We start from the raw sequence: 25,141 nt of genomic DNA, 5'->3' as shown, positions 1-25,141 counted from the left end.
ATTGGTTTAGACACACGGGACTGCAGACGAAGCCTTCGTCACAAAAAAAAAATCTAGCGTGTCTGAAGACAAAAACTGCTCGTGTGTGTGTATTGCAATGCGCATGATAAATCTTGAAGCGCAACGACGCCAAATACGCTGCTATCTGTAATGGGGGCTGCGCTGCATTAAGAGAATCCCAGCTGCAGAAGCGAGCCCAGCTCTATTCCAACTCCACAACGGCGCCTACCGCCTTGAGCTGCTCAATGAGGGCGTCCGCATCCTCCTTCTTCACGTCCTTCTTTAATGTACTGGGGGCACCCTCCACGAGCTCCTTGGCCTCCTTGAGACCCAGACCAGTGATGGCGCGCACCTCCTTGATAACCTTAATCTTGCTCTTGGCATCGAAGCTGGCGAGCTTTACATCGAAAGCGGTCTTCTCTTCCTTGGCCTCCTCAGCAGCAGGAGCAGCACCACCAGCAGCACCACCACCCATGCCAACCTGGAATGCAGACTCGGCAATACCGAACTTGGTCTGAAACAAAAACAATATAATCGGTGTCAGCAAAAATTGCGACGATTAAGATTGCTTCAGTATCATCGTTGAAGTACCTGGATTGCGTGTGAGAGCTCGGCGATCTCCACCATGTTAAGGTCAAGGATCTGATCCAGTACGGTTTGCACCTTCGGGCTCAGCGCCATCTCCTCCTCAGCGGTGGCCGGCACCTTAGCAACCTCCTCAGAGAAGAAGGCCACCTGGGTCAGGCGCATGTTGCTCACACATGTACGGCGCGCGGCCGCGCTGCGGAGCGCCACTCGAGACACACGCGAAAGCATTCTAAAATGTCGAGGCACGCTGGACTACAGTCGAGAATTTGCGGCCACAAGTCGCTAATGAGGAGCTCCAAAGCGCCGCTCCTTGACCACGAACCACGATTTTTGATTATCAACCACTTACATCACCATAACGTAACTAAACGCATTTGAGTGGATAAAATGCTCTCTTCAAGTTTTTGGCCAATTGTACTGAGGATATCAAACGCTACGTGTCGAGTTGGGGGGATACGCAGTGCATTTCGAGGAGCAACGAAGACATGGCGATGAAGTGCGTTCTGCTGCTCGCGGCGGCGATGGCGATGGCTACCGTGCAGGGTGACCTCATCAACCAATCGGTATACCTCTATTTAAATCGTCCTTGCACTTCTCGAAATCCTCGTCTAACTCGAACGTATTAATATCCATCTGACTCATTTCTTAGGCCAAGCGCACATTCGACCTGACCAAGCACGTGGTGCGCGAGTATACCGAGTTTCAGTTCTCTGATGCTGATGCTGAGGTAACTGAGTACGATGTGGCCATCCCGCGTACGCTGGAGACTCGTCTGGCCTACGTGTCCGCTCGCTGCGGCAAGACTCCGTGCGAGATCGTGCCAGCCACGCACAAGCACGCAGCCAAGGTAAAGACACCCGACAACGCCGCACTCTACACGGTTCTGCTTAAGAAACCCGTAGCCAAAGGTGATACCGGCAGTGTCAAGGTCACGGCTTATTTCACGCGCGTCCTCATGCCCTACCCGGCTGAGATTACTCAAAAGGAGGACCAGCTTGTTCTCTTCGATGCCAGTCACCTCATCACCTCGCCCTACCTCACCAAGACGCAGACCACGAAGCTCAAGCTTCCTTCGGGTAATGTGGAGAGTGTCCGTGCCGCCCAGCCCATTTCCAGGAAGGGCTCTGTGGTCACTCTCGGGCCGTACACGGACGTTAAGTCCTTCGCTGCCGGTGTTGAGTCCTCGCCTCTGAGCGTGCACTACAAGAATCACGCCCCGTTCATGACTATTACTAAGCTCACGCGCGAGGTTGAAGTGTCAATGTGGGGCCGTGTATCTTTCGAGGAAGTCTACGACATGGAACACACAGGTGCTAAACTCAAGGGAGGATTCTCACGCTACGACTATGTGCAGCTGCATCAGCGCAGTGCCTCGTTTCACGAGATGTACGCGCACCTTCCCAAGGACTCAGTTAACGTGTACTACCGTGACCAGATCGGCAACATCTCCACTTCGCGTCTGCGTCCTGCTGGTCGCACGAGCTCGCACCAGAATCTCGAGTTCAAGCCGCGTTTCCCCCTGTTCGGAGGCTGGAAGAGTCAGTGGTACCTTGGCTACTCTGTCCCCACATACTCGGTGTTGACCCACGTCGGAGACAAGTTCAAGCTTGAAGTTGACTTCTCCACGCCCGTCCAGGGTGCCTCTGTGGATGATCTCACTTTGAAGGTTATTCTACCCGAAGGTGCCACTAACGTACAAGTAAGCGTGCCGTTCAGTCTGGACAGCTCGAGTGAGACGACGCGTCAGACGTACCTGGACACGCCCGCGATCGGCCGCCCTGTGGTGATTCTGGACAAGAAGAACGTGGTGGCTTCTCACAATGTCCCCTTCGAGGTGACCTTCGACTTCCCGCAGCACTTCATGCTGCACGAGCCACTGCTGCTGGTGTCGGCCTTCCTCGCGCTGTTCATCATTTGCATGATCCTCTTTCGTCTGGACATCAGCATCGCTAAGAAGCCCGTGCAGAAGAAAAAGACCGAGTAAGCTGACGTTGTGATTCAGAGGAAACAAAACGCTTTCTAAAGTGTTTTAAACTAACACGAACCTAACGTGCTAGAAAAACAGTTCACATGTCAACTTGCACCCCGCTAAAGATTGTTTAAGAGTTTGCAGCAGTATCATTGTTTGCTTATGGTATTCCCTAACAGGTCCGAGAGAAGCACGCTAACTCAACAAGTGCCAAAAAGAGGACACCTACCACTTAGCAAAGCTGCACAAAAGCCTTCTAAAAGACTTAAGCGCGGTTCTGACGAGCGAGAGGGCCCATCCACTTGGCCTTTTCCTCGGCGGTCTGGAAGCGACCGTGACCGAACTTGGACGAGGTATCGATGAATTTGAGGTTGATCTCCTCGAGGGCCGAACGCTTCGTGTGCACAAGAAGCGACTTGCGCAAAGTCAAAGCACGCTTCTTGGTGCCGACAATGGCGCCCTTGATCATCAGCCAGTCCTCGTTGATCACACCGTAGTGCGGGAAGCCACCCAGAGGGGTGATGTCCTTCTCCGTCAGGTCCTGCTCCGTCATGCACGACTTCTTGTCGCCAGCGGCACCAACACGGTAAATCTTCTTGTTGATCTCCGTACGGTGGTGGTAACCGTGCTGACCAGCGCGCGGCACCGTGAAGCGAACGCGCGACGGGTGCCAGGCACCGATACAAGCGACCTTACGCAGACCACGGTGAGTCTTACGCGGGAGACGAGTGACACCCCAACGGGTGATGACACCCTCAACACCGTGACCCTTGGTGACGCCAATGACATCAATCATCTCGTCCTTGGCGAACACGGCCGTAACGGGCACCTGCTTCTCGAAAAGCGACTTGGCAAAGTCCACCTTGTCAGCCACCGATCCACCGTTGACCTGCACCTCAAGAAGGTGGGCCTTCTTCTGGCGGAGCTTCACCTTGCGGACCTGCGTGTGGGCGAGCACACGCACAACCTGGCAGTACTTCTTGATGCGGTTAAGCTCGTTCTCAATGTCGGCGGGTGCCGTCTGGTACTTCTTGGCGTACTTGGTGAAAGCTTTGCGCTTCGACTTGTACCAGTTCTTGTAGAAGCGACGCTTCACCTCCTCACTCAAGTGCTCAGCGAACACCGTGGTGAGGGTGCGCAGGCCGCGCGGGGTTTCCAGGTAGCCAACGACACCGATGACAACCATGGGGGGGGTCTCCACGATCGACACGGGCTCAACAATCTCCTTCTTGTGGACCTTCGAGCCCGGGCGGTCAACCTCACGCACGATGTGCGTCATGCCGGCCTTGAAGCCCATGAAGGCCGTAAGGTGCGGCGCCTTGGACGCGTCATCGCGAGGGAACTTGCGAACGCGGCCGCGGTGGTGCTTGGTGCGCTTCTTGGGCAGAAATCCCAGGTGGCCGTGACGGGGAGCCTCGAACTTACGGTGACCCATGCTTGATACGAGAGTTACTGCAAAACTCAAAATGCTCCAGGTATTGTTTGTTGGGCTCGAGGGAAAAGCGCCGCCAGCCATTCACTCCAATCGGACTTAAGCGGGGAGAGATAAAACATTTGACAAGTTAGTACTTGGAATTTAATAAATATTAGAAAATATTTTAATTTAGATTAATAAAGTAGTAGAGCTTCGTACTCTTCTATCATTTGTAATTTTTATTTTAAAAATATTAAATGAGCTGTTTTTAAAACGTTTCGCTAAATTTTTAAAATTAATAAGTCCTCATTTCGCTTATTTTAATTTAAATAGTTAAGGAACGCCTGATATAAATTAAGAAAGAGATTGCATAAGCTGACAATGCTCGCTTAAAACAGACTTTTATTATCATATCATGTGCATGTATTGAATTAAATTGAAGATTCGACTTTTGAATGAGACTAGAGTGATTCCAGCAGTGCTGAATCGTAGAAGCGCTAACTTTAGACCATGCAGCCTCGCACCAGAGCAGTGCAGTTAGCTGGTCGACGCTGTACGGGTTGTCGAGGCGCGATCCAATGCGAACATCATTTTTTGTGATAAGATGTAGCGTTTAATGCTATTGATGATCCCCTGATCCAGCGGGCGGTGGTGTTCGGGGGTAGCTTCTCAACACGGACGTTGCTAATTATTAGAGAGAGACCAACCTCATGGTGAGGCGAAGCGTTATCTACCAATAGTAGAATATTGCGATTCTGGGCTTGCATTCTCTCATCCAGTGCCACCAGCCACTGTTGGTACATCCAGCTCGTCATCCAGCCCTTCTCAGTCCCAAAATAGTGTAGGGAGGAGGGCTTTTTGTCAAACCACCGCGGCTTAGCTGCCGTTCCCAGGTAAAGAATAGGCAGCTTTTCGGAACCATCTGCATTCGTGCAGACGGTCATCGTCAACCTCGCCTTGCTTTGCTTTAAGGCAGGTGCTGAAGTTTTACAAATAGAGCCCCGTGGTTCGGCATTGTAAAAAAACGCGCTCTCGTCCATGTTAAAAACATCCCGAATCCGGAAGGAGCTGATAAGTTGCCTTAGACGCTTAATATCTTTCTTGCAAGCCTTCTTGCGCACAGCCTTCTCCACAGGCCGTCCGCGCAGCACAGCACTTGATTTGAGCAAACGGCATATTGTCGTTTTGCCGGGGGCCGTCGGAAGCCCAAACTCTTGAACCGCCCACTCAGCTAGCTCATTGTACGACAGACTAGGTGAGCGAGCAGCCTTCTTGAGGATGGCTACCTTCTCGGACCAGGTGAGGCGGAGACGATTGGAGGACATGGGGGTGCTGAGGATGCAGTCGGCTAGTGAGCTTGAATGTAAATGTAGGAATGAAGTTCGGCTCGTAGGGCTTGAAGCGAAGGAGGATCACCTGCTGCGCGCCATTTTTTAAATTGAAATCAAAGTCAGTGCCTGGATTGTTTTGTCAGTACCTTGCCCATCACTATCCCATCTCCCTAAATCTTTCCCGACTATAAAAATTGCGAGGTTATTAGTTGAAATCCTTATTCAGGCAGATTTCTGTACTGTAGACGTCAATATTTGATTGACAAGTCACAATGGGGGAGGTGGACGACATCCTGGCGTCCATGGCTGCTTCCACAGGCAACGGACCTAGTGTTGCATCATCATCATCTGTATCTTCAGCTTTAACGCCCAGGTGTAAAAAGCGCGAGCGCGAGGCATCGTCGACGCCCCCATTGGGTATATGGAACCCACAGGAAGAGATGCCACTGGCCTCCTCTGTGTTGCGCAAGCTCGAGGACGCCGCCAGGACGCGCACCGTCAACCCAGCGATGGAGATTGCACGACAACAGGCAGTACGCTCACTGGTGCATTAAGATCCGCCGAGCCAGCGAAGGACTTGGGTATCGGGGAAGGTGCCCATCTCGGTTTACGAGAACGTGGCAGTCCACGTCTCAGCTTCACGATCCAGGGAGCAGGGACCCACTGATCCCCCACGCCGGAAGCGACTACAATGGACTGTTCGAGGAGCTCCGTAAGGCTGGAGCCACCAAGTCGGGGGCTATCAAGAAGTGCAAGGAGATCACGCGCGAATCCGAGAGGATGCTGCGCAAGTTTGGGCAGCAGGACTTTGTCGTTGGCAAGAAGAAGAAAGTCCAAGTGACAGTGATGGAGGATGGTATGCGCCAGCTTACGTACGGCCGCTCGACCGTGAAGCTTAGTGCGAACCATTTTACCAAGTTGCGTGAAATGTTCGCAAAGAAACAAGGATTGGGCGGTGACGGGTCGAATATGGCACCAAAGGACCAACAACAGCTAGAGTGCGCGCTGTTCTGTTTGCTGCTACGATATGAATCGCTGGATGGCGGAGGTTTCCAGGTAAATAGGAGCTTTCCTTAGTCTGGCTGACTGTGGAAGACTCTGATGGCCCTGTTGTTGTAGGCTGCACTGAACGAGGAGTGCTTCGATGTGCTGCTGAAAGAATTCGACTGCAAAATGGAGTGCTTCGCGTCACCGCTGAACTGCCGCTACTCGCGCTTTTGTAGCGCTTTTCTTGACACAGACTTTGCGTTTGGGAGCGTGGGCAGCTTTTTCGACTTTTCTCCTCGTTCAGGGTACGGTGGCGTTGCTTCAGTTTGGTAGTGCTTATATTAATGGGTTTACTTTCTTGGTGTAGCTGCTTTGAAGCCAATCCGCCATTTATCCCTAAGGTTATTAAGCGAATGGCTGATCACATGACTGCGCTTCTTAATGCTGCTGACGGGCCTCTGGCATTTATCGTTATCATCCCTGCGTGGCAAGAGACTGAGGTACCGGACTGTTGTGCGTTGGTGCAAGTGTTATTTTACCGTATGTCTGATGGTGTATGCTTGTGTTGTGGTTCACAGGGCTGGCAACAACTAAACGCGAGTCGGTTCAACCAAAGGCATCTCCTCATCCCGCAGAAGCAGCACGGCTACTGTGAGGGCAAGCAACAGATCCGGAAGACTCGCTGGCGCATCGCATCGTTCGACACAAGTGTGTTTTTCTGGCAGAACTCTAAGGCGTGCAACAAGTGGCCTGTGACAGAGAAGAAGCTCGAGGGCCTCAAGCAGGCTTTTAGATCGAAGCAGGCTGACGAGCGCGACACGCTCGGTCTACGCAAATCGGGCAAGCGTATACGATCGGCAAAAGACTAGCGAAACTGTACGGTACTTGATTGAGTAGATGTTGCTCTTGACTTTGTCACTGATTGCAACCATACGAAGTACTACCTAAACTGGAAAAGAAGGTGTAGTTAGCCTGGCTGACATGTACGCCACTTACGTTCCTGCGACGCCCTCTTCCTCCGTCATAATATCGGAGATGAAGTCGAGAGATTCCTCCTTTGTCATTGGATAGACGTTGCTGATCTTGTTCTGGTGGCCGATCCCGTAAAACTTGTCAGCGATGTTCACCAGCTCGGGGCGGAACGTTGACGTGATGAACTACAAAAACCACCCAGAAACCATTAGCACAATGAAAAGCGGATTGAGCAAAGAAGATAGGGATTGGCGCGCACCTGTGCCGAGCTATCCTTCGAGTGAGCCTGGCGGTGAATCAACGCCGCGACAGCAGCTCGGTGAGTGGAATCCAACGCCTGGTCGATCTCATCAAATAAGTAAAAAGGAGCTGGGTCCACTCGCTGAATCGCAAAGATGAAAGCGAGAGCCACCAACGCTTTCTGGCCACCAGAAAGTTGTTGCATCAAATAAGAGTCACCCTCTCCACGGAAGTTCACCTTGATCTGTACTCCAGAGTACGCACCGACATTTGACTCCAGCGACACGTCTTTACCGTTCGTTTTGCCACTCTGGCTAGTGTCAGCTCCTACCAGAATCATCTTGCCTTCTCCAGTTGGCACCAGCTCACGAAATACTTCCGAAAAGAAGCTTGCTACACCTTTGAATGTGCGGAAGATGGCTTCGTCTTTTCGCTTATCCAGGACATCGATCAGGTCCTTGATCGAGTTGTACGCATCGTCAATCTCTTGCTTTCGCTCCAGTAGCGTCGCACGCTGCTCGTTGAAGCTCACAAATTGGTCCAGCGCCTTCTTATTCACGTGACTGTATTTCTTCAACTTTTCGTTTCGGCGCTTGAACTGCTTGATCACGTCCGAGTACGGCAGCTCTTTAAACTTCTCAAGCTCAGCAATCGGAAGTGTTCCTAGCTCTCGAATATCTCGCGTAGCATCTTCACGCTTCTTCAGCAAACGACGGTGCTTATTCAAGATCTTTTCTGTCCCCCGAGCCTCCTGCTGGATTTCATCACTTAGTGACACATCTTCTCCGTTCAAAGTATCCACTAGAGCATTCTCATTGGTGATTCCTTGCTGCAATGCCTCGATTTTTTGCTCCAGGTCTTTCAGCAACGACGAGTTGTCATCCACCAGACGCGAGGCATCGCCCAGGTCAATTTGCTTGGCCTTGAGGTTTTCTTCGCGCTCACTAGTTGCCAGCTCTTCGACACCCTCTCCAAGTTGTCGCGCGAGTTCATTCTCACGTCGAATCAGATTTTCCTCCAACACCGTGTTGATACTCTCCTTCTCAGAGCGAATTTCCTCAAGGCGCTGGCGTTGGTCTCGTTCTTCAGCTTCGAACAAGGAAATCTTGGCAGACAGTGAGTGCAGTAATTGGTGTTCGTCTGCTGTCAGGGAGTCTTGCATAGAAGTTAGAAGCTCCGAACGGAGCGCCATAGCCTTCGCGACAAGATCCTTCACCTCTCGTTCCTGAAGTTCACAGCTCCGCTCTCTTTGTGCCAAATTGTCTCTCTCGGTGCGAATGTGGTTCTTACGTCGAGAGATTTCGTCACACAAGCGCTCATGAGCGGTAATGGCACGGTGCTTTTCAGCCTCGAGTTTCTGGATTTCGCTAATAATGCCGGTCACTCGCTGATCTGCTTGCTGAGCCTCTGCTGTCACTCTCCGCGCTCTTTCAGCTACTCTCTCCAGATCCACTTGCGCCTGCTTCACTTCCATCATCGCTCGGGTGCGAGAGCGACGAGGGTCTTTAAAGCCACCATTCAGAGCACCGCGACGGTGAACCATATCGCCCTCCAGAGTCAAGCAGTCCATGTTCGTCTGCTCTGCGTACCGAACACACGTGTCCAAGTCCCGACACAATAACTTTTTACCAAAAGCTGCCATAACAGCTCTACGAATCTCAGCAGGGTATTCCAGCTTCTCCACCAACGCTACAACGTCGTCATTTCGAGGATAGTCAAAATGATCCTTCACTTTTAGGCGGTTAAGAGGCAAGAAAGTAAGTCGACCCAGGTTTTTCTTGTCGAGCTCCCGCATAATTCTTGTCGCTGTGTCGTCCGTATCCACGACAACGTGGAAAAGAGCGCCACCAGCGGCTTCGTCGGCTGCAATACAGTAGCGCTCGTCCACAGGTCTCACAAGATCGATCAGTGGCCCAAAAACTCCTCGAATGCGATCTTGCATCTCTCGTACTGCCTGTAAACCACGGCGAACGTCGTAGAACATCGTACTCTGCAGCGCATGTTCTCCATCGCTCACTTTCTTCTTCAACTCTCGCAGTTCGTACGAGGCTTGATTCTCCTCTCGCCATTTTCCCTTGCGCTCTTCGCTCAGAAAGTTACGCTGCTCCTTTAGACGCAACACTTGGGCTCCGACAGCATCCACCCGGCGGCGATGTTCACGAAGCTCTTCAGTTTGTTGCTTGAGTGTTCGATCGGATCCGTCAATGGAATTAGCCAAACCTTCAATAGAGTCCCTCAACAACCCCGTGTCGCCCTCCTTTCGACGGACCAAGCTCTCAATGTCACTGATCTCACGCTGCAGATAATCGTCACGCTCTTGCTGGGTACGGAACTGACTTTTGCGACTCTGCTTGGCGATAAGATGCTCCGACTGCGCTCTACACTCTTGGAGATTTCGAGCCACTTGGTCATGCGTTTGTCCAGCCTTTCGAAGTGCGGGTAGAATCTCATTGTTCAGCTGTGCTTGCTTGGCTTCAATCTCGCGCTTGACCACATCCACCTCCTTGGACACAGCCGACCGCTGCACACCGTCCGAGCGGATCTGCTCCTTTAGCTCTCGCACCTCCATCTCCAGCTTGTATCTAGCTTCCATCAGCCCCTTCCGCTCCTCCTCCTGACTCTCTCGTTCCTCTACGAGCTGTGCTAGATCTTGCTCTTTCCTCTGGTGGTAACTTTCAATCCGACTGATCTCAGCTCGGACCTGCATGAGCTTCTCGTGCAGTTCTGTAGACCGCGTGCCCTCCTCTTGTCGCTGTTTCTCCAAAGCTTCAATCTCTGCTTGTACATTCTGTAGCTCTTTCTCGTGCATCGTATACTCCAGAGCGCGTTGTTCTCTGTCCAGTTGCTGGTACTCTTTCAGTTCTTTCTTTTCCTCTTCCAGCTCAGCTAACCTCTCCTCAATATAACTTACGACCTCCTGGATCTTGTCTCGTTGCATCTGCGTGTCCTGCAGAATCTTAAGTGACTTTACTCGCTGGTCCTCGTACACTTTGGTGCCTGCCACCTCCTTAAGCAGCTCGAGTCGCTCGCGCTCACGCATTACGGCTAGGGCATTGACTTTACCCTGCTGCACGATATAGTACGGATTGGAGCGTGAGAAACCCGCGCTCTCTAGAAGATGAACCACGTCACTCTTTGTGATATGTTTGCGATTGAGGAAAAACTCGTCTTTCTTGACGCCAATGGTGCGTCTCAGTGTCACTTCGGTGTCGTCCACAGGCAAACGCCCGTCGCTGTTGTCAAAAACGATCTCTACGTACGCCGACATAACGTGTTTTCCCGAACCTTCATGCAGTAGCGCTTGCCGCTCATCGGGTCGCAGGTTGGCGAAGCGGGATGTGAGCAGCCCGAAGCGGATGGCGTCGAAGAAGTTAGACTTGCCCGTGCCGTTGCGTCCGATCACAACATTGTGTTGATTACTGAAGGGCGCTACAGCCACTTGATCCTTGTAGCTGCGGAAGCCGCACACAATCACTTGCTTAATGTGCATGGCAAACACGCAGAGACAGAGAGGCAACGGAACGGGGTTGGTTGCCCTAGCAGATCAATCTGCAAGGTTTTGCAGTTTGATGGAAGTACAGTATCGGTACATGTACCGGTATCGAAGTGTGGCCGATTAAGTACGATCTGGCGGTTGGATTTTAAACCATTTTATAATTTAAAAATGTTTTATTAATTAAACATCGAGAGATAATTAACCATACCGGTACGTCCCGCATGACTGCCTCCATGCTTTCAATTTACCCAGTACGGCGAACGCCCTGGCGTCCGTTTGGAGGTAGTCTTGCGCACAGAGTGCACATCATCACCAGAAACACGCATTAGGTGCGGCAGGTCCTCCGTCAGCGTACAGGTAGCTGAGACGGCTCGGCATCATTTCATGTATTGAATTCATAAGCCTCGTTCATCACGATGCGTCTGTTACCAAACGCATCACCAGCATCACGCATTAGGTGCGGTAGGTACTGTGCTCCGAGTCTGCGATCGCTGGACCCATTCTACTAGAATTTCTAGCGCCTTCTCACGGTAGAGTTCTGGGCTTCGAGCAACAAGCCACCAGTCATACAGTGCCAGGAACACAAACAACACACTGCCAGGTTTGGCTGATCAGCACCCAAAAGCGAAGCCCGAAGGAACGTTCACCAACCATGCGCATCTTCCCAGTAGCCACCACTTCTCAGTAGCGCCGCTAGTGAGTACAGCCCCTAGGCTCCATCATAGCGAGAAATCGTGTCGGAAGGCTACATTTACCAGGAACCATCGAAACCAACGCCGCTTTAAGCCAATATTAAATAGTTAGCGCTGCCGTATTACATGTACATCATCCAGCGGACCTGGAGTGCTCAGTGAAGCTCTCCAGGTGCTCGCTGTCGTTCAAATATATTAATCTGCTTGCGCGTACATCAGCTCCTTCGCAATGATGCAAGCTGACGTACTTGCACAAAGGGGTTCAGGTTGAAGTGAAAATAAATTACTATAACCTCCACGTCTGCACCTGGAAAACTGAATACCCACTGGACGGGGCTGAGCCAATAGCAGTTTAAAGTTTGCGACAGCTCGAAGCCAGATTCTAGGCGGCCTGGGGCCAATCCTAATGCGAATAAATTGCACCATGTGGCACAACATATGCATTATTGCGCTTCAGCACCACTTTGTGATCAGGTATCAGTTGGGCACTTGGCCATGCCCATTTGATCAAGGGCGCTTTGGAGCATACCCATTACTGGAAGATTTTTTTTGGCATATCGGTACATCTATGTCGAACTTCAGTACTTGTTGTCATTTGCGTTAAAAGCATCCGAGGCCTGTGATTCCAACAACGCCGACAGCTTCCACACGTAGGTGACCTATTTACGGACGTTTGGTTGATTTGATTGCAATTTGCAATCACTAATAGTGATTTACTAAAGTTACATGTATCATTGCAGTTCAGGTGAAAAAAACGTCTGTGAAGAACATCGTAATACAATTGACTTCACATTACTACGCGCACACACTCCACCGGTTACCGTCGCGATCTAGAACACGTTCGATTTAGCAATTCCTGAAAGGCGAAAAAAAATCACCCAGTAGCCCATTGCATGTTGAGGATCGTGCCAAATAATACGTATAACTTCTTTGTTTTGGTTCACTGATACGTACTTTTGGAAACGTGCATTAAAAAAAACACTGCTTCTGAAAGTCTCTTTTAAATTAAAACGTAGTATGTACCTTGTTAGCCTAACACTAATGTTAGGACGCCAGGAATGATTACCGGTGTGTTTACCTGGAACATGGCACGGGCTTCGCACTGTAAGCAAATGGGCACAATTCCCATTTTCCAAAGCGAACTTATGACCCGCCCTCGCTGGACCTCGAGGCTTGAAAACGTTACATGTATGCAAAACGCAGATGCCGTCTTATAACTCACGACCTCAAGTAAGAGCATCGTCTAAAACCTAAGAGATGCATCCTTCGTAGATTTTTCGCCCCACGTTAAACGTCGGGCTACGTGAGGCTGAGATTGGCGGGTGTCGTGCGAATACAAAAGCTAAGTACAGAGAGATATCACGGATAAAGCCGTCAGATAAAAACAGGACTCTGGAGGGGCGACATCTGCGTGCCCGGAATTTATCGGTAATTTATAAGTGAGCCACCCCGCTTCGAGGATCCGCCTGGACCACCCCATTTCGGGATCTCCTCGCAAGCGGAACGGACGCCGAAAGCTCAGTCGTCCCTACATCATGTACGCCGTTTCCACGACCTCGCGCGCTGCGCGTCAGTCGCTGCGCTCCACCGTCATGAAGGTGAGTTTCTAGTGAGATTTAGCCTTGGTGGTAGACGGTCTCCGCACTGCGTACATGTTGAACGATCCTTTATCTGACAATTCGGTGGTCTGTGCCATGTTCTCCTCCTTAGGCCAGCATGTCATCTAGTTGCGGCGTGCCTGTGCCCCTGTCTGTGCTGGACCCCAAGGGAAGCCCCACCATCGATCAGACCTACGAGAAGATGGAGAAGAACCTCTTCACGGTGCGCAAGACCAACGGCAACATGCCGCTGACGCTCGCCGAGAAGATTATCTACGGCCACTTGGACGACGCCACCACGAAGGCCAAGCGTGGTGAGACGTACCTCAAGCTGCGCCCGGACCGCGTGGCCATGCAGGACGCCACGGCCCAAATGGCTGTGCTGCAGTTCATCTCGTCGGGCTTGCCTAAGACTGCCGTGCCCACGACGATTCACTGTGATCACTTGATCACGGCCGAGAAGGGCTCGGACACGGATCTTGCCAACGCAAATATCGTCAACAAGGAGGTCTACGAATTCCTGTCGTCGGCTGGTGCCAAGTTCGGCATGGGCTTTTGGAAGCCTGGCAGCGGAATCATCCACCAGATTGTTCTCGAGAACTACGCCTTCCCAGGTGGTCTCATGATCGGAACGGACTCGCACACCCCCAACGCCGGTGGTCTGGGCATGTGCGCTGTCGGTGTCGGCGGTGCTGATGCCGTCGACGTGATGGCCGGCATGGCCTGGGAGCTTAAGGCCCCTAAGGTGATTGGTGTGAACCTGACGGGTAAACTGTCAGGCTGGACGTCGCCCAAGGATGTGATCCTTAAGGTGGCTGACATCCTGACCGTCAAGGGTGGAACTGGCGCCATTGTCGAGTACTTTGGACCCGGTGTTGAGTCCATCTCGTGCACTGGTATGGGTACGATCTGTAACATGGGTGCTGAGATCGGCGCCACGTGCTCGACGTTCCCCTACACTGAGCGCATGGGCGACTACCTGCGCTCTACTAAGCGTAGTGGCATTGCCTCGGCTGCTGAGTCGTTCAAGGCCAACCTGCGTGCCGATGAGGGCGCTCACTACGACCAGATCATTGAGATTAACCTCGACGAGCTCAAGCCGATGCTGAACGGTCCATTCACGCCCGACCTTGGCCACGTTGCTGGTGTTGACATGAAGGAAGCTTCTGAAAAGAACGGCTGGCCTACGGAGCTGAGCGCTGGTCTGATCGGTTCTTGCACGAACTCCAGTTACGAGGACATGACCCGCTGCGCTGATCTGGCCAAGCAAGCTAAGGAGGCTGGCCTCGAGTTCAAGGTGCCCTACTACGTGACTCCCGGTTCGGAGCAGGTGCGCGCCACCATTGCTCGTGACGGTATTCTGGACACGTTCCTCGATTCTGGCGCTACCGTGCTTGCCAACGCTTGCGGCCCGTGCATTGGGCAGTGGAACCGAACGGACATGCCCATGGGACAGAAGAACTCGATCTTTACGTCATACAACCGTAACTTTGCCAAGCGTGCTGATGGTAACCCGGCCACGCACAGTTTCGTGACGTCCCCCGAGATGGTGACCGTGAGCGCTATTGCTGGTATCACCACGTTCGACCCTGCTAAGGACACGATCAAGACCCCTGATGGAAAAGACTTCAAGTTCACCGCCCCGTTCGGCAAGGAGTTGCCGCCGCGTGGCTTCGACCCCGGTGAGGAGACGTTCCAGGCCCCGCCTACTAGCAGCGAGGGTCTGACTGTCAATGTTGACCCCAAGAGCGAGCGTTTGGCCCTACTGTCGGCATTCGATGAGTGGAACGGTGAGGACTTGAAGGAAATGCCGGTTCTGATCAAGGCTAAGGGCAAGTGCACAACCGACCACATCAGTATGGCCGGCCCGTGGCTTAAGTACCGTGGTCACCTGGACAACATCTCTAACAACCTGCTGATCGGTGCTGAGAATGCTGAGACGGGTGAAACTAACAGCGTCCAGAACCAGTTTACGGGCAAGTTCGACAAGGTGCCCGCTGTGGCCCGCCAGTACAAGGCTGACGGTGTCAGCTGGGTTGTGATCGGTGACGAGAACTACGGTGAGGGCAGCTCTCGCGAGCACGCCGCTTTGGAGCCGCGTCATCTTGGCGGCCGTGCTGTGATCGTGAAGTCGTTCGCGCGTATTCACGAGACCAACCTGAAGAAGCAGGGTATGCTGCCGCTGACGTTCGCGAACCCGGCGGACTACGACAAGATCACGGGCAACGACAAGGTGGCCATTCTGGGCCTAAAGGCTTTCACGCCTGGCAAGCCCCTGACCCTTCGTGTGACCCCTGCATCGGGCGAGGCTCCGTTTGACATCACGGTGAACCACACCTTTAACGAGGAGCAGATCGCTTGGTTCAAGAACGGCAGCGCGCTGAACCTGATGAAGAAGACCAACGCCTAAGCGACTCGCACTTGACTGAGGTCCAGGACCGAATTGAAGGGATACAGATACCTTGCAGTAGTGTGAAGTATTGCTCTTTTTTATAATAACACTTAGTCATACGACACTGAAAGCAAACGCCCTTACACTACTGCTCAGTATGGATGACGCGCAGTTTTGAAAAGAAGGAGCTGTGCAATCGTGTCTAGCGTGCACAGTGAGGTTGGTACGTGAGTCAGCAACACTACATACCTTTGGCAAAACAAGAACACAAGTTATATCTTCACAGGGCAGACGATCAGCCTGTCATGCCTACCACAGATATCGCCCCGGGTCCAGATCGTGAAGGATCACTTGGCAGACTAACACGCCCCCAACGAAGTGGCAGAAAATATGCACAGCGTTCTTCTGCAGACATCGACGGGAGATATCGTGAGCAGAAATTCACAAAGAGAAACTTCACATACCAACGATGAGAAGACGTCGAGGCCTGTGAATAGATTTCCGCCCGCCAGAGCAAAGGACAGATATGCCACAATGCTTGCGGTCTATGAGCAACAGCCACGCCAAAACGTCAATGTAATACAGCACAAACCAATCCGATATAAAGCCGAGCCCACTTCTGTCTTGACAAGGTATGTGGCCACCAAGTGGCCGCTGGTGAGCAGGAATCGGGCGCGCAGCACTGCCGTCGCCATTGCGACAAGTTGAAGTGACTTTCTCCATTCGTACCTAAGTGAAACTCAAAGGACGAACTGCATTGTCTACCTCGATCTCGAGCAGCACCGCAGCTGACCAAGGCGAGAATGGCAGGCGGCGGACCGAGCATTGGGAGCTACTCGCCCCTTACGGGCTTCGTTTTTATCTTCAACCTCATTGTGGGCGCTGGCGCGCTTACCATTCCCCACGCCTTCGCCAACGTAAGGAGAGATGATATGGCCCATCAAAAGCTCGTTTAACGCTATTTCGCTGTTTGACTGCAGGTTGGCCTGATTTACGGGTCCATCGCGCTGTCCATCCTAGCATCTGTCAGCTATGTGACTGCCACGTTCATGGTCGAGGCCATCGCGGGCGTGAACGCGCTCAAGCGACGCGCGAGAGAGTTGGGGGTGGACGCTGCAAATGGGGACGAGAAGCAGCCGATGAACGAGCTCAGTGACAGCGACGACGGCGACGCGCATACGGAGTTTGTGCCGCTAATGGTCGCCAGTGAAGTACTTTTGCATGTTTCTGAGCTTGCATGGCCAGCAGATCTCATGTATAGACGATATCGTCACCGTTTGATGTGCGCTTGGTACTGCAGAAGCATGATGTACTAGAGCGCAAGCTGCGAGCGAAGACTAGCGAGATCAGGTTTCATTTTGATCTATCTAAGAAGGTGCGCGGAGGTCATTGGCCTGTAAAATGCCGAGCTGGGGCTCATGTTTTGCTATGATATGCAGATGGAGCTGGCTGAGATGGCAGAACTGCTGTTCAACCACCGAGGGATTGTCGCGTTCTACGCATGCATCACTGTATATCTGTACGGTGACTTGGCCATCTATGCTGTTGGTAGGATGGCGATGGGACTTTCTGTGTGCTGCCGTTGACAACTAACGGCTGCTACGACTTTTGATGCCTTTAATAGCTGTCCCCAAGTCCCTGCGTGAGATAATATGCCCGCGCCCATCGGCGGACGCTGTTGTCTGGGAATGTTCCGACAAGTTCAACAGCTCGGACTTGTATCGTCTTTTTGTCGTACTCTTCGGTCTACTTCTCGGGCCGTTCACGTTCGGCCATGTGCACAAGACGCGCACACTCCAACTTGTTTCAACAATCATCCGTCACGCTTCGTTTGGCCTTATGATCGTGTTAGCCATTATCGGGATCTCGCGCGGCCACGGCCGGAGCGTTGCAGATGTCGTGAGTTACGAAAAACCGGCCAACATTGCCACCTTCTTCGGTGTTTGCATCTACTCCTTCATGTGCCACCACAGGTACGCTACTCTGCTGGAATTATGTCTTCATCAAAGAGAACCAACCGACATATTGTGGTATATTACTGGTGCGACAGCGTTCCAGGTCTCGTGGCACCTATCACGGACAAATCCAAAGTAGGCACGGTCCTCGCCTCGGCCTTCATGGTGCGTTTGTGCAACCCTGTGCCATTCTAAACGCGCTGTTATTAATAACGATTGGTGGTACTCTATTATTAACGCTTTGATGCTGAATATCCTCTTAAAGGCGGTCCTTAGCGTTTATTTTGTGCTCTGCGCGTCAGCAACCTTCCGATTCCAGCCAGAGGACGTCGATGTGCGGTCACAGTCGCAATGTTGCTGCATGCTTCGTAACTGACACTTGGTTGTTTTTTTCTGCTTAGGATGTGTACACACTCAACTTCAAGAATTACCCGGTTCAAGCGTTTGGATACTTTTTGAGTCTGTTCCCTGTGTTCACGCTAAGGTGCGTCTTCCATAGTCCGATCCACTCAACATGCTGAAAACGTATATGCTGATGAACTGGTCACTTTTAGTGCAAGCTTCCCGCTTATTTGCATCACGCTCCGTGAGAATATCCGCCACCTCGCGACGAATATGAACGGGTCGTCAGCACCGAGCGATGCCGCTTTTCCTTCCAGAGGACTGTACGGGTTCTTGGAAACCAACATGTACGCGCTGGTGGCACTTCTGCCGCCGCTCGTAGTGGCGTTCTTCACCGAAGATGTGTCCATGCTGGTGGGTTTCACAGGCGCGTACGCTGGTTTGGGCATTCAGGTTCGTGTTGCTTTGAACTTGTGGCTTTGCGCGTTTTCTCAAGGGAACACGAACTCACAACTGCGCGACGTGCCTGTGTGCTTTGATGGTGTTGCAGTGGATCGTCCCTACGTTCCTCGTTTTCTGCCTGCGCCGTCGCCTGGCGACGGAGTGGAAGCAGATGCATCCAATGGAGGTGGCCGTCACGCGCCCAGGTCCCCCGGCGGCACGCGGCAACAAGAATCGCTTTGCGAGTCCGTTCGCGCACCAGTCGTGGCTGTACATGGTGCTCGCATTCTCTGTGGTCTCGGTCGTGTTGATCACGATCACGCATGGCATGCATTAAAGCGACACTTTGGCTTGAAAGGGATGAAAAGAACCCGGCAGCACAATTCGATGCACTACAGGACTGGAATGCGAACTTGAGTTGACGTGCATCATGAGAAATTGGGTCCTGGTGCCTAATGGAGCCATCCACTGCAAGTGGCTAACTGAATACACTACAGGTCTCCCCACCCTCATCTCCCGTGTCTTGGACGTACTGAATCGCTAACAGGCATGTTTTCAGCCAATGGGTGGTGTCAAATCCGGCTAAGTTCGAGGTGCAGGACAAAGGAGAACGAACACAAAGCGTCGACTCGAGTCTTCGAGTCGCAGATCTGGCCTGACGACTCAAGGCGCCATCGTACTCAGCTCCGCGTTTTCGCCTGCGCCTACGCCCTCGCTGTCTCGTCGTGCACCTTGGCGACACACACAGAGAAAAATAAGCTATCGTAGCAAAGAGCCCTCCGTCCTACGCTCTTCCGTCCCTTGCAGACTTCTCTAAAATGGCGGCGTTTAAAGGTCCGTCCATTGGCTCAGCAGAGTGAGGTGTAGCCATCTTCTCAGACTGAACTTCTTACGTGTGTGTCTGTGTTTCTTTCTCCATTGGCCAGCTCCCCCGCTCTCAGCCTTCTTCCGTAAGGAGGAGGACAACTTAGTCACTCAGGGACTCACAGATGTCCACGGCGTGGCCATGTTCCACTCGCTGTATGACGTGGGCGATCTTATTGGCCGTGGCGCCTTTTCACTTGTGTACCTCTGTCGGAGGAAGGAGACACAGCAGATCTTTGCTGTCAAGGTTATCAACAAGGCGCTGTGTGTTAAGAAGAAGACCCTGCGTGACGAGATCACAGTGCTTCTCCGAGTCAAACACGCTAACATCATTAGCCTCGAGGAGGTCTACGAGAGTGACCAGGAGCTTCTGCTCGTCATGGAAAGGTGATTTAGCTTGCCAATGTCTACTGGTTAGATGATTGACTAACCGAGTGGTGTTTCTGCTGCTATTAGAGTCACTGGGGGTGAGCTGTTCGACCGCATCGTGCGGGTAGGTGTATACACGGAGCGACAAGCAGCCGAGATCACCACCAATGTGCTGCAGGCCCTCAACTACCTCCACTCGTGCCACATCCTGCACCGTGACATTAAACCAGAGAACATTCTTCTTGCCAGCGGCGACAGCAGTGACGTCAAGCTGAGCGACTTTGGTATTGCCAAGATCCTCGAGGATGAAGATGACGGCGCTCGTTCTCGTGGCCGGGCATACACAAGCTGCGGGACGGACTACTATGTTGGTGAGCTGGAAGAGAATATTTTATTAAATCTTTTGACGAGTTGCTGACATTTTGGATTTTTTTTTTCTTTTAATCAGCTCCTGAGGTTCTAAACGGCGAAGGCTACGACAGTAAAGTGGATCTGTGGAGTCTTGGCGTTGTTTTATACATCATGTACGTGGCTTGCGCGACGAGATTTCATACAGCGGCTTAGGCTGTTTTTTTTTCTTCAGGTTGTGCGGATTTCCTCCCTTCTCGGAGGATGAGAATGGTCTGGAGTCGGTGTACATCAAAATCCGCTCGGGTGTGCTGGACTTCCCTCACCCTTACTGGACAAATGTATCGGACGGAGGTGTGTGTAGCTAATGTTCCAACCAAAAAATCAGGTGTTGTAGGCACATCTAAAGTTTTTTTCTCTCATTTTTCGAGCAGCCAAGGATCTGATTCGCAACTTACTCAACGTGTCAGCTCAAGATCGCTTCAGCGCATCAGAGGCACTCAACCATCCCTGGATAAAGGGCGAGTGCAGCGAGCAGCCGCTTTCGTCGGCTATCCTGGAGATGAAGCGCTTCAACCAAAAGCGTCGTTTCAACTAGCTCAATGTTTCTAATCTCCAGCGACGGCTGCGGCCACGACGAATAAGCCAAGACCAAAGCACAAGAGCGGCAGCCAGAAAACAAGCAGCGGTTGCTGCAGTCGCAGACATAGACTATTTCATGGTGGCCTTGCCCTCTCCCCGTACATACATAGAAATGATATCTCGACTCGAATACATGTTTCTAAATAAGCCAGAATTGACTTCACCTAGCTCGTCGCTTCCTTTGCTCGCCCTCCCGACCACCAGTTTGCAATTGAAGCCTGTAAATCCTGAAAGTGTGTGCTGTCACGGAGATACCTCACTCCATCAATGATTAAACTGAAAACGGTAAGTCGTAAATAAGGATGTTAGAGCGTTATCGAGTACTACAAAAAAAACCACTCGACGTTTTGCCATACCTCGAGTCTTTCGTGACGAGGAACGCATTCGCGATATGATCCGGAACGTCGTGGGCATTTGCGAAAACACCGCCACTCTTTACGCGAGACGCGAAAACTGCCAGCCGACTAGCATTAAGCACACAAACTCTGTTAAACACAAGCGATCTCCAGATTGAAGAAATTAACACATGCATACCTGATTCTGGCTGCTGCCGATACAATTTGCGTTCCCGTTGCCACCGCCTTTGAAAACGTGACGCTACCTTCAAGGCAGTAAATGCAGCCCTTCATATTTGTCCAGACGTGGAAGAGTGGCGAGTCTAGCAGCATAAGTTCCAGCCCATCCTTTTCCTGCAGACTTCCAGTGCAGTAGCGGTCGTACAAATCTCTTGCGTCTTGAAACTCAGATGCAACAAACGGCAACAACGGCAGCGAAATGACTCCGTAAAAAACAACAAGAAGCGCGAAAGCCACGAATGACGGACACGTTTTGGTGAATAATGATGCCATGCCGAACGGCTTCGGAGGTGGAACACGATCGAGGCTCTGCTTCAAGTATGCGACCAGTAGTTGTAGTTCGTCAGTGATGTTCATATTCTTGAGTTGGCTTCGCAAGTGACGTAACTCGGGGCTGAATGTTCGCACCGCTGCTTTCTCCATGGAGTCGAGGCATTCCGTCAGCATCTTCGACAGCATTTCCAATGAAAAGTCAGTAGGCTGCTGCCAGTATTCGACAACCCAGTTACCCAAACCCAAAAGAAACCACGCGTCTAGGTCGACGTCGGCTTGGATCTCATTCACCACATTATTGTAAAGCTTTTTGAAAGCGCGACGACAGACTTCCTGTATCTCCGACGATGAAACAGAGCCCAGCACGACACCGCCTGCATCAATGAAAGCCGGTCCAAGCAGTCTTGTCATATCAGCCAATTTTCCTCGCCAAACCACCCAGTACGCGATCGTCGTGAGATACGCAGCGAGCTTTAGGCGCCTTCCTATACCCCACAGCTTCGCCTGCTGACCAGCGCTAGTACGCAGCGCGTTGGCAACCAACGCAGCTGCCACTGCAAGCACGAATCCCGCTAAACGCACATCTTGCTGCAAGAACAGCATAAACTTCAGATGCCCAAACACCTTCATGAAGATTGGAATTACGAAAACAACCCGCGGCATCCACGTGAAAGCGCCCAACTTGTCTCTCGATGTCTGTATCCAGTCTTGTGCATAGCGTAGAGCGCGCTCTTTGAGCTGCGAGCGGTAGAAGCATATCACCAGCATGGATATCACCATAAGTTTCTGTCGATGCATTATCGCTTGTGCCAGCAAACCGAGGAAGAAGAGCCCAATTCCAACCCTCACACGCCGTAGAATCAACAGCTCGGAGAAGATATATACGACCGCTATCCTCGCGAGCTTCAGCATGTCGAGGTGTTCCAGGACTCGTCCCATCTTGGCTTGAAATACCGTGGTATGCGTCTCTCTGCTGTCTTGTACAGCAGTGCTCTTACTGTCATTGAGACCAGAAGAGGCATATACTCGCGCACGCTGTACCATCTGTGTTGAGCGGAGCGAGCAGCTCTCGCTTGCTGGCTGTACATCACTTAGGCTTTGTAAATAGCTTTCACTTGTAGTAAGTTGCCCAAGCTGCTTTCGGGTCACTAAGATTTCTTTTTCATCATGGTCCTCGTCTTCACTCTGTTCAAGTAAATCATTCAGAACTGCAATGCGAGCTTCTTTCAATCCTGACTGCAGATCTGCGTTGTCGGGATGCAGCCCCAGTCCTATCGGACGCGAATAATGACAGAGTACCGTTACATGACGTGGCCAAACGAAGTTTTTTAGTGCGCAAACATACCTTTCTTGTACCATATCACGGCGTCTTCGTGTCTGTGCAGTCTAGAGAGCGCCTCGGTGAGCACTAGATATCCACGAACCAGGGTCTTGTCAAGCTCCAAGCAAAAGTGCGCTGATTTTACTGCTTCTGCCAACGATGATGCCGTTCCTTCTCGCAACAACTGCTGGCAGTGAAGCTCTTGTGACGCCACTACATTGTTGGAGTCCCCCATCCTAATCAGGGTTCCGTTTACCAGTAAACTTACTGGGTCGGGAATAATCCTTTTTAAAGGATTTAAAAATCCACCCACCACCAATGCTGAAGCATCATTTTGGATATATTAATTTTAAAAGGCAATGTAACTTACATGTCATTCACTCCGCGCCACATCAGATCACGCACCCACGGTGGCTGTAGCTCTCTCAAATTTTAGCGTTAGAGCGTGCTATTTAGATATGTTGTTCCTGTTATCACACAAAATAGGCTACTTGGGCTAGCGATTGCGATTTTGCAGCTTAGGCTCAGTCTTATATCGTCCCACAAGACGAATGGGCCAATCAGCGATCTAGTTTGCGGGATATTGGGATGACCTGTAAGGTTGACACCCCTTCTCGTCCCACTGGGACGTTGTGTGGCACGGTCTTGGGATACACAAATCCCGCTCATCTCAAGTTCAATCGTCTATTCCACAGTTGACAGCAGCAGCACACACCGCCGACACGAGCCACCTGTCCGCAACCGCCGCCATGGCGACGACAGAACCCGTCACCACCATCGTCAAGCGGATTGGAGAACCGCTACATGGGGTGCTCGTAAGGGTCTAGGTAGTACAGACGAAAGCAGCAAAGTTAGGCATATCGTGTCTTCACGCGATGGCATTGCGCCGCTGTTCCAGTCGATGTTCTTATATAATATTTGTTGGCCACACCATAAAATATTCCTTCTTGTCTATAACACCGGGTTGGAAGTCCTGCGGATTCTCGAAATTGCAGGCATCCCATCCCGCTATTGTGGGCAGATATAAGACCGAGTCTTACACCAGGGCCCCAATACACACAATTGATTTTGGTACCGTGACACATTAATTGATTGTTTCTAGTGTACACGAACGTATCAACATTGTATGGAGTGGGAGGTGTTGTGACCGCACCTCCGCCGCTCTGGATCACTAATTAACCTTCGAAGCCAGTCAGGACACCTCTCATTACATTCTATTAGCACTTGGCTCCGTGCTGGCGGCTTTTGTACGAAGCAGATTATCATAGTTGAGGATTAATAGGGCCTACACCGAAGGTGTCGGTAAATTTGCACTATTGTATGGAATGTGAGCGCAATAAGAACAGAGAGCATTTCCAGGCCCGTGGGAACCGCCACGGTTCGATATGGGCGACATGTTGGGTATTATATGCAAGCTAATAGATGCATAATCTGATTTCGAGCCCCAGTGTGCCACCATCAGGCACAATTGGCCCCACTCACCGGCCACCACCTCCCACCGTTCATGCACACTAGACACGATCATTACGATATATAGTACTTGAGTTCAGTAAACTAGGGTGTGCGTGATTAATGTGTCGCAGTGCCAAAATCAATTGTTTGTATTGGAGCCCTGGTGTAAACTGCAAAATCGCAATCGTTAGCACATGTAGCCTATTTGCGTCATAACAGGAACAACATATCTAAATAGCACGCTCTAACTCTAAAATTTGAGTGAGCTACAGCCACCGACGTGGGTGCGTGATCTAATGTGGCGCGGAGTGTATTACGAAGTACATGTTATATTGGTAGTGCTACGAGTAGTAATACCGAATTCTCATAGTTATCACGTACTATTTGTTATGACATTCAGGAGGGTTTCAGCCAATCAGGGTCCGAACGGGAAAGACCTCCGTGCATCCTTAGTTATCGCATTCAGTCGTACGAACTGTCTTTCTGTCTGTGCACTTTGCCATCGGATGGCTCCGACGCAACGCCGCCGCCCAAAAGGGCGGCCACGATGTGGTGTAGCGGGATCAGCAAAATCTGCGACATTGCTGGATCCAACTTACCAACAGCACCCAGACACCGACTAACGGAGGGGGTCCCCCGATGATCCGTGATCTGCTGAGCTTTCCTCACCTTGTGTACCCGTCGGTAGGGCGGGATCTTGCTCTCTCAGTAACTTCCGAAGGGTTCAAGTGGTGAAGCTTGAGTGTCTTGGCGAGACGTGGGGATGGGGTGGAGCAGCAGTGGTAAGATCTTCACTCTGCGTCCTTAGTTGTTTCTGGATCCTAAGCGAATATTCGAGCTTGGTGGATCCAGGGCCTAGATCTCGGATCTGGCCGTAGGG

The 25,141-nt window shown here is 51.6% G+C and overlaps 10 protein-coding genes across 10 annotated transcripts; 5 read left to right on the top strand and 5 right to left on the bottom strand.

Annotated features, from left to right (window-relative positions):
• Nucleotides 1–202: 202 nt before the first annotated feature.
• On the bottom strand, nucleotides 203–816 carry PITG_18054 (50S ribosomal protein L7/L12, putative; the record flags this gene model as incomplete). Its single annotated transcript, XM_002997642.1, has 2 exons — nucleotides 203–514; nucleotides 592–816. 2 exons carry the CDS (start codon nucleotides 814–816, stop codon nucleotides 203–205), a joined length of 537 nt encoding a protein of 178 aa, XP_002997688.1.
• Nucleotides 817–1,007: 191 nt separating this feature from the next.
• On the top strand, nucleotides 1,008–2,650 carry PITG_18053 (dolichyl-diphosphooligosaccharide-protein glycosyltransferase subunit; the record flags this gene model as incomplete). The annotated part of the gene is made up of 2 exons (XM_002997641.1): nucleotides 1,008–1,151; nucleotides 1,238–2,650. 2 exons carry the CDS (start codon nucleotides 1,074–1,076, stop codon nucleotides 2,570–2,572), a joined length of 1,413 nt encoding a protein of 470 aa, XP_002997687.1.
• A 32-nt stretch (nucleotides 2,651–2,682) lies between these two features.
• On the bottom strand, nucleotides 2,683–3,992 carry PITG_18052 (60S ribosomal protein L3; the record flags this gene model as incomplete). The annotated part of the gene is made up of 1 exon (XM_002997640.1): nucleotides 2,683–3,992. The coding sequence occupies one exon, from the start codon at nucleotides 3,990–3,992 to the stop codon at nucleotides 2,823–2,825; it is 1,170 nt and encodes a 389-aa protein (XP_002997686.1).
• Nucleotides 3,993–5,811: 1,819 nt separating this feature from the next.
• PITG_18050 (uncharacterized protein) lies at nucleotides 5,812–7,267 on the top strand (the record flags this gene model as incomplete). Its single annotated transcript, XM_002997639.1, has 6 exons — nucleotides 5,812–5,835; nucleotides 5,877–5,883; nucleotides 5,952–6,358; nucleotides 6,422–6,594; nucleotides 6,657–6,789; nucleotides 6,868–7,267. 6 exons carry the CDS (start codon nucleotides 5,812–5,814, stop codon nucleotides 7,156–7,158), a joined length of 1,035 nt encoding a protein of 344 aa, XP_002997685.1.
• Nucleotides 7,230–10,991, bottom strand: PITG_18049 (chromosome segregation protein, putative; the record flags this gene model as incomplete). The annotated part of the gene is made up of 3 exons (XM_002997638.1): nucleotides 7,230–7,233; nucleotides 7,286–7,446; nucleotides 7,521–10,991. 3 exons carry the CDS (start codon nucleotides 10,989–10,991, stop codon nucleotides 7,230–7,232), a joined length of 3,636 nt encoding a protein of 1,211 aa, XP_002997684.1.
• Nucleotides 10,992–12,774: 1,783 nt separating this feature from the next.
• PITG_18048 (aconitate hydratase, mitochondrial precursor) lies at nucleotides 12,775–15,808 on the top strand (the record flags this gene model as incomplete). Its single annotated transcript, XM_002997637.1, has 3 exons — nucleotides 12,775–12,793; nucleotides 13,130–13,287; nucleotides 13,400–15,808. 3 exons carry the CDS (start codon nucleotides 12,775–12,777, stop codon nucleotides 15,695–15,697), a joined length of 2,475 nt encoding a protein of 824 aa, XP_002997683.1.
• A 23-nt stretch (nucleotides 15,809–15,831) lies between these two features.
• On the bottom strand, nucleotides 15,832–16,374 carry PITG_18047 (uncharacterized protein; the record flags this gene model as incomplete). Its single annotated transcript, XM_002997636.1, has 4 exons — nucleotides 15,832–15,928; nucleotides 15,993–16,084; nucleotides 16,159–16,224; nucleotides 16,309–16,374. The coding sequence occupies 4 exons, from the start codon at nucleotides 16,372–16,374 to the stop codon at nucleotides 15,832–15,834; spliced, it is 321 nt and encodes a 106-aa protein (XP_002997682.1).
• Nucleotides 16,375–16,452: 78 nt separating this feature from the next.
• Nucleotides 16,453–18,929, top strand: PITG_18046 (uncharacterized protein; the record flags this gene model as incomplete). Its single annotated transcript, XM_002997635.1, has 8 exons — nucleotides 16,453–16,596; nucleotides 16,660–16,890; nucleotides 17,119–17,227; nucleotides 17,304–17,652; nucleotides 17,730–17,799; nucleotides 18,036–18,118; nucleotides 18,189–18,429; nucleotides 18,527–18,929. The coding sequence occupies 8 exons, from the start codon at nucleotides 16,483–16,485 to the stop codon at nucleotides 18,752–18,754; spliced, it is 1,425 nt and encodes a 474-aa protein (XP_002997681.1).
• Nucleotides 18,930–19,022: 93 nt separating this feature from the next.
• On the top strand, nucleotides 19,023–20,596 carry PITG_18045 (protein kinase, putative; the record flags this gene model as incomplete). The annotated part of the gene is made up of 6 exons (XM_002997634.1): nucleotides 19,023–19,251; nucleotides 19,344–19,668; nucleotides 19,738–20,021; nucleotides 20,099–20,174; nucleotides 20,234–20,352; nucleotides 20,433–20,596. The coding sequence occupies 6 exons, from the start codon at nucleotides 19,236–19,238 to the stop codon at nucleotides 20,594–20,596; spliced, it is 984 nt and encodes a 327-aa protein (XP_002997680.1).
• A 208-nt stretch (nucleotides 20,597–20,804) lies between these two features.
• Nucleotides 20,805–22,427, bottom strand: PITG_18044 (uncharacterized protein; the record flags this gene model as incomplete). The annotated part of the gene is made up of 3 exons (XM_002997633.1): nucleotides 20,805–20,916; nucleotides 20,997–21,104; nucleotides 21,175–22,427. The coding sequence occupies 3 exons, from the start codon at nucleotides 22,425–22,427 to the stop codon at nucleotides 20,805–20,807; spliced, it is 1,473 nt and encodes a 490-aa protein (XP_002997679.1).
• Between the last annotated feature and the right edge of the window lie 2,714 nt (nucleotides 22,428–25,141).

Source organism: Phytophthora infestans, genomic scaffold, assembly GCF_000142945.1.
Source record: "Phytophthora infestans T30-4 supercont1.68 genomic scaffold, whole genome shotgun sequence".
NCBI classification, from domain to species: Eukaryota; Oomycota; class Peronosporomycetes; order Peronosporales; family Peronosporaceae; genus Phytophthora; species Phytophthora infestans.
Note: the sequence above shows the minus strand (reverse complement) of the source record. Positions and strands in the feature narration are given on the sequence as shown.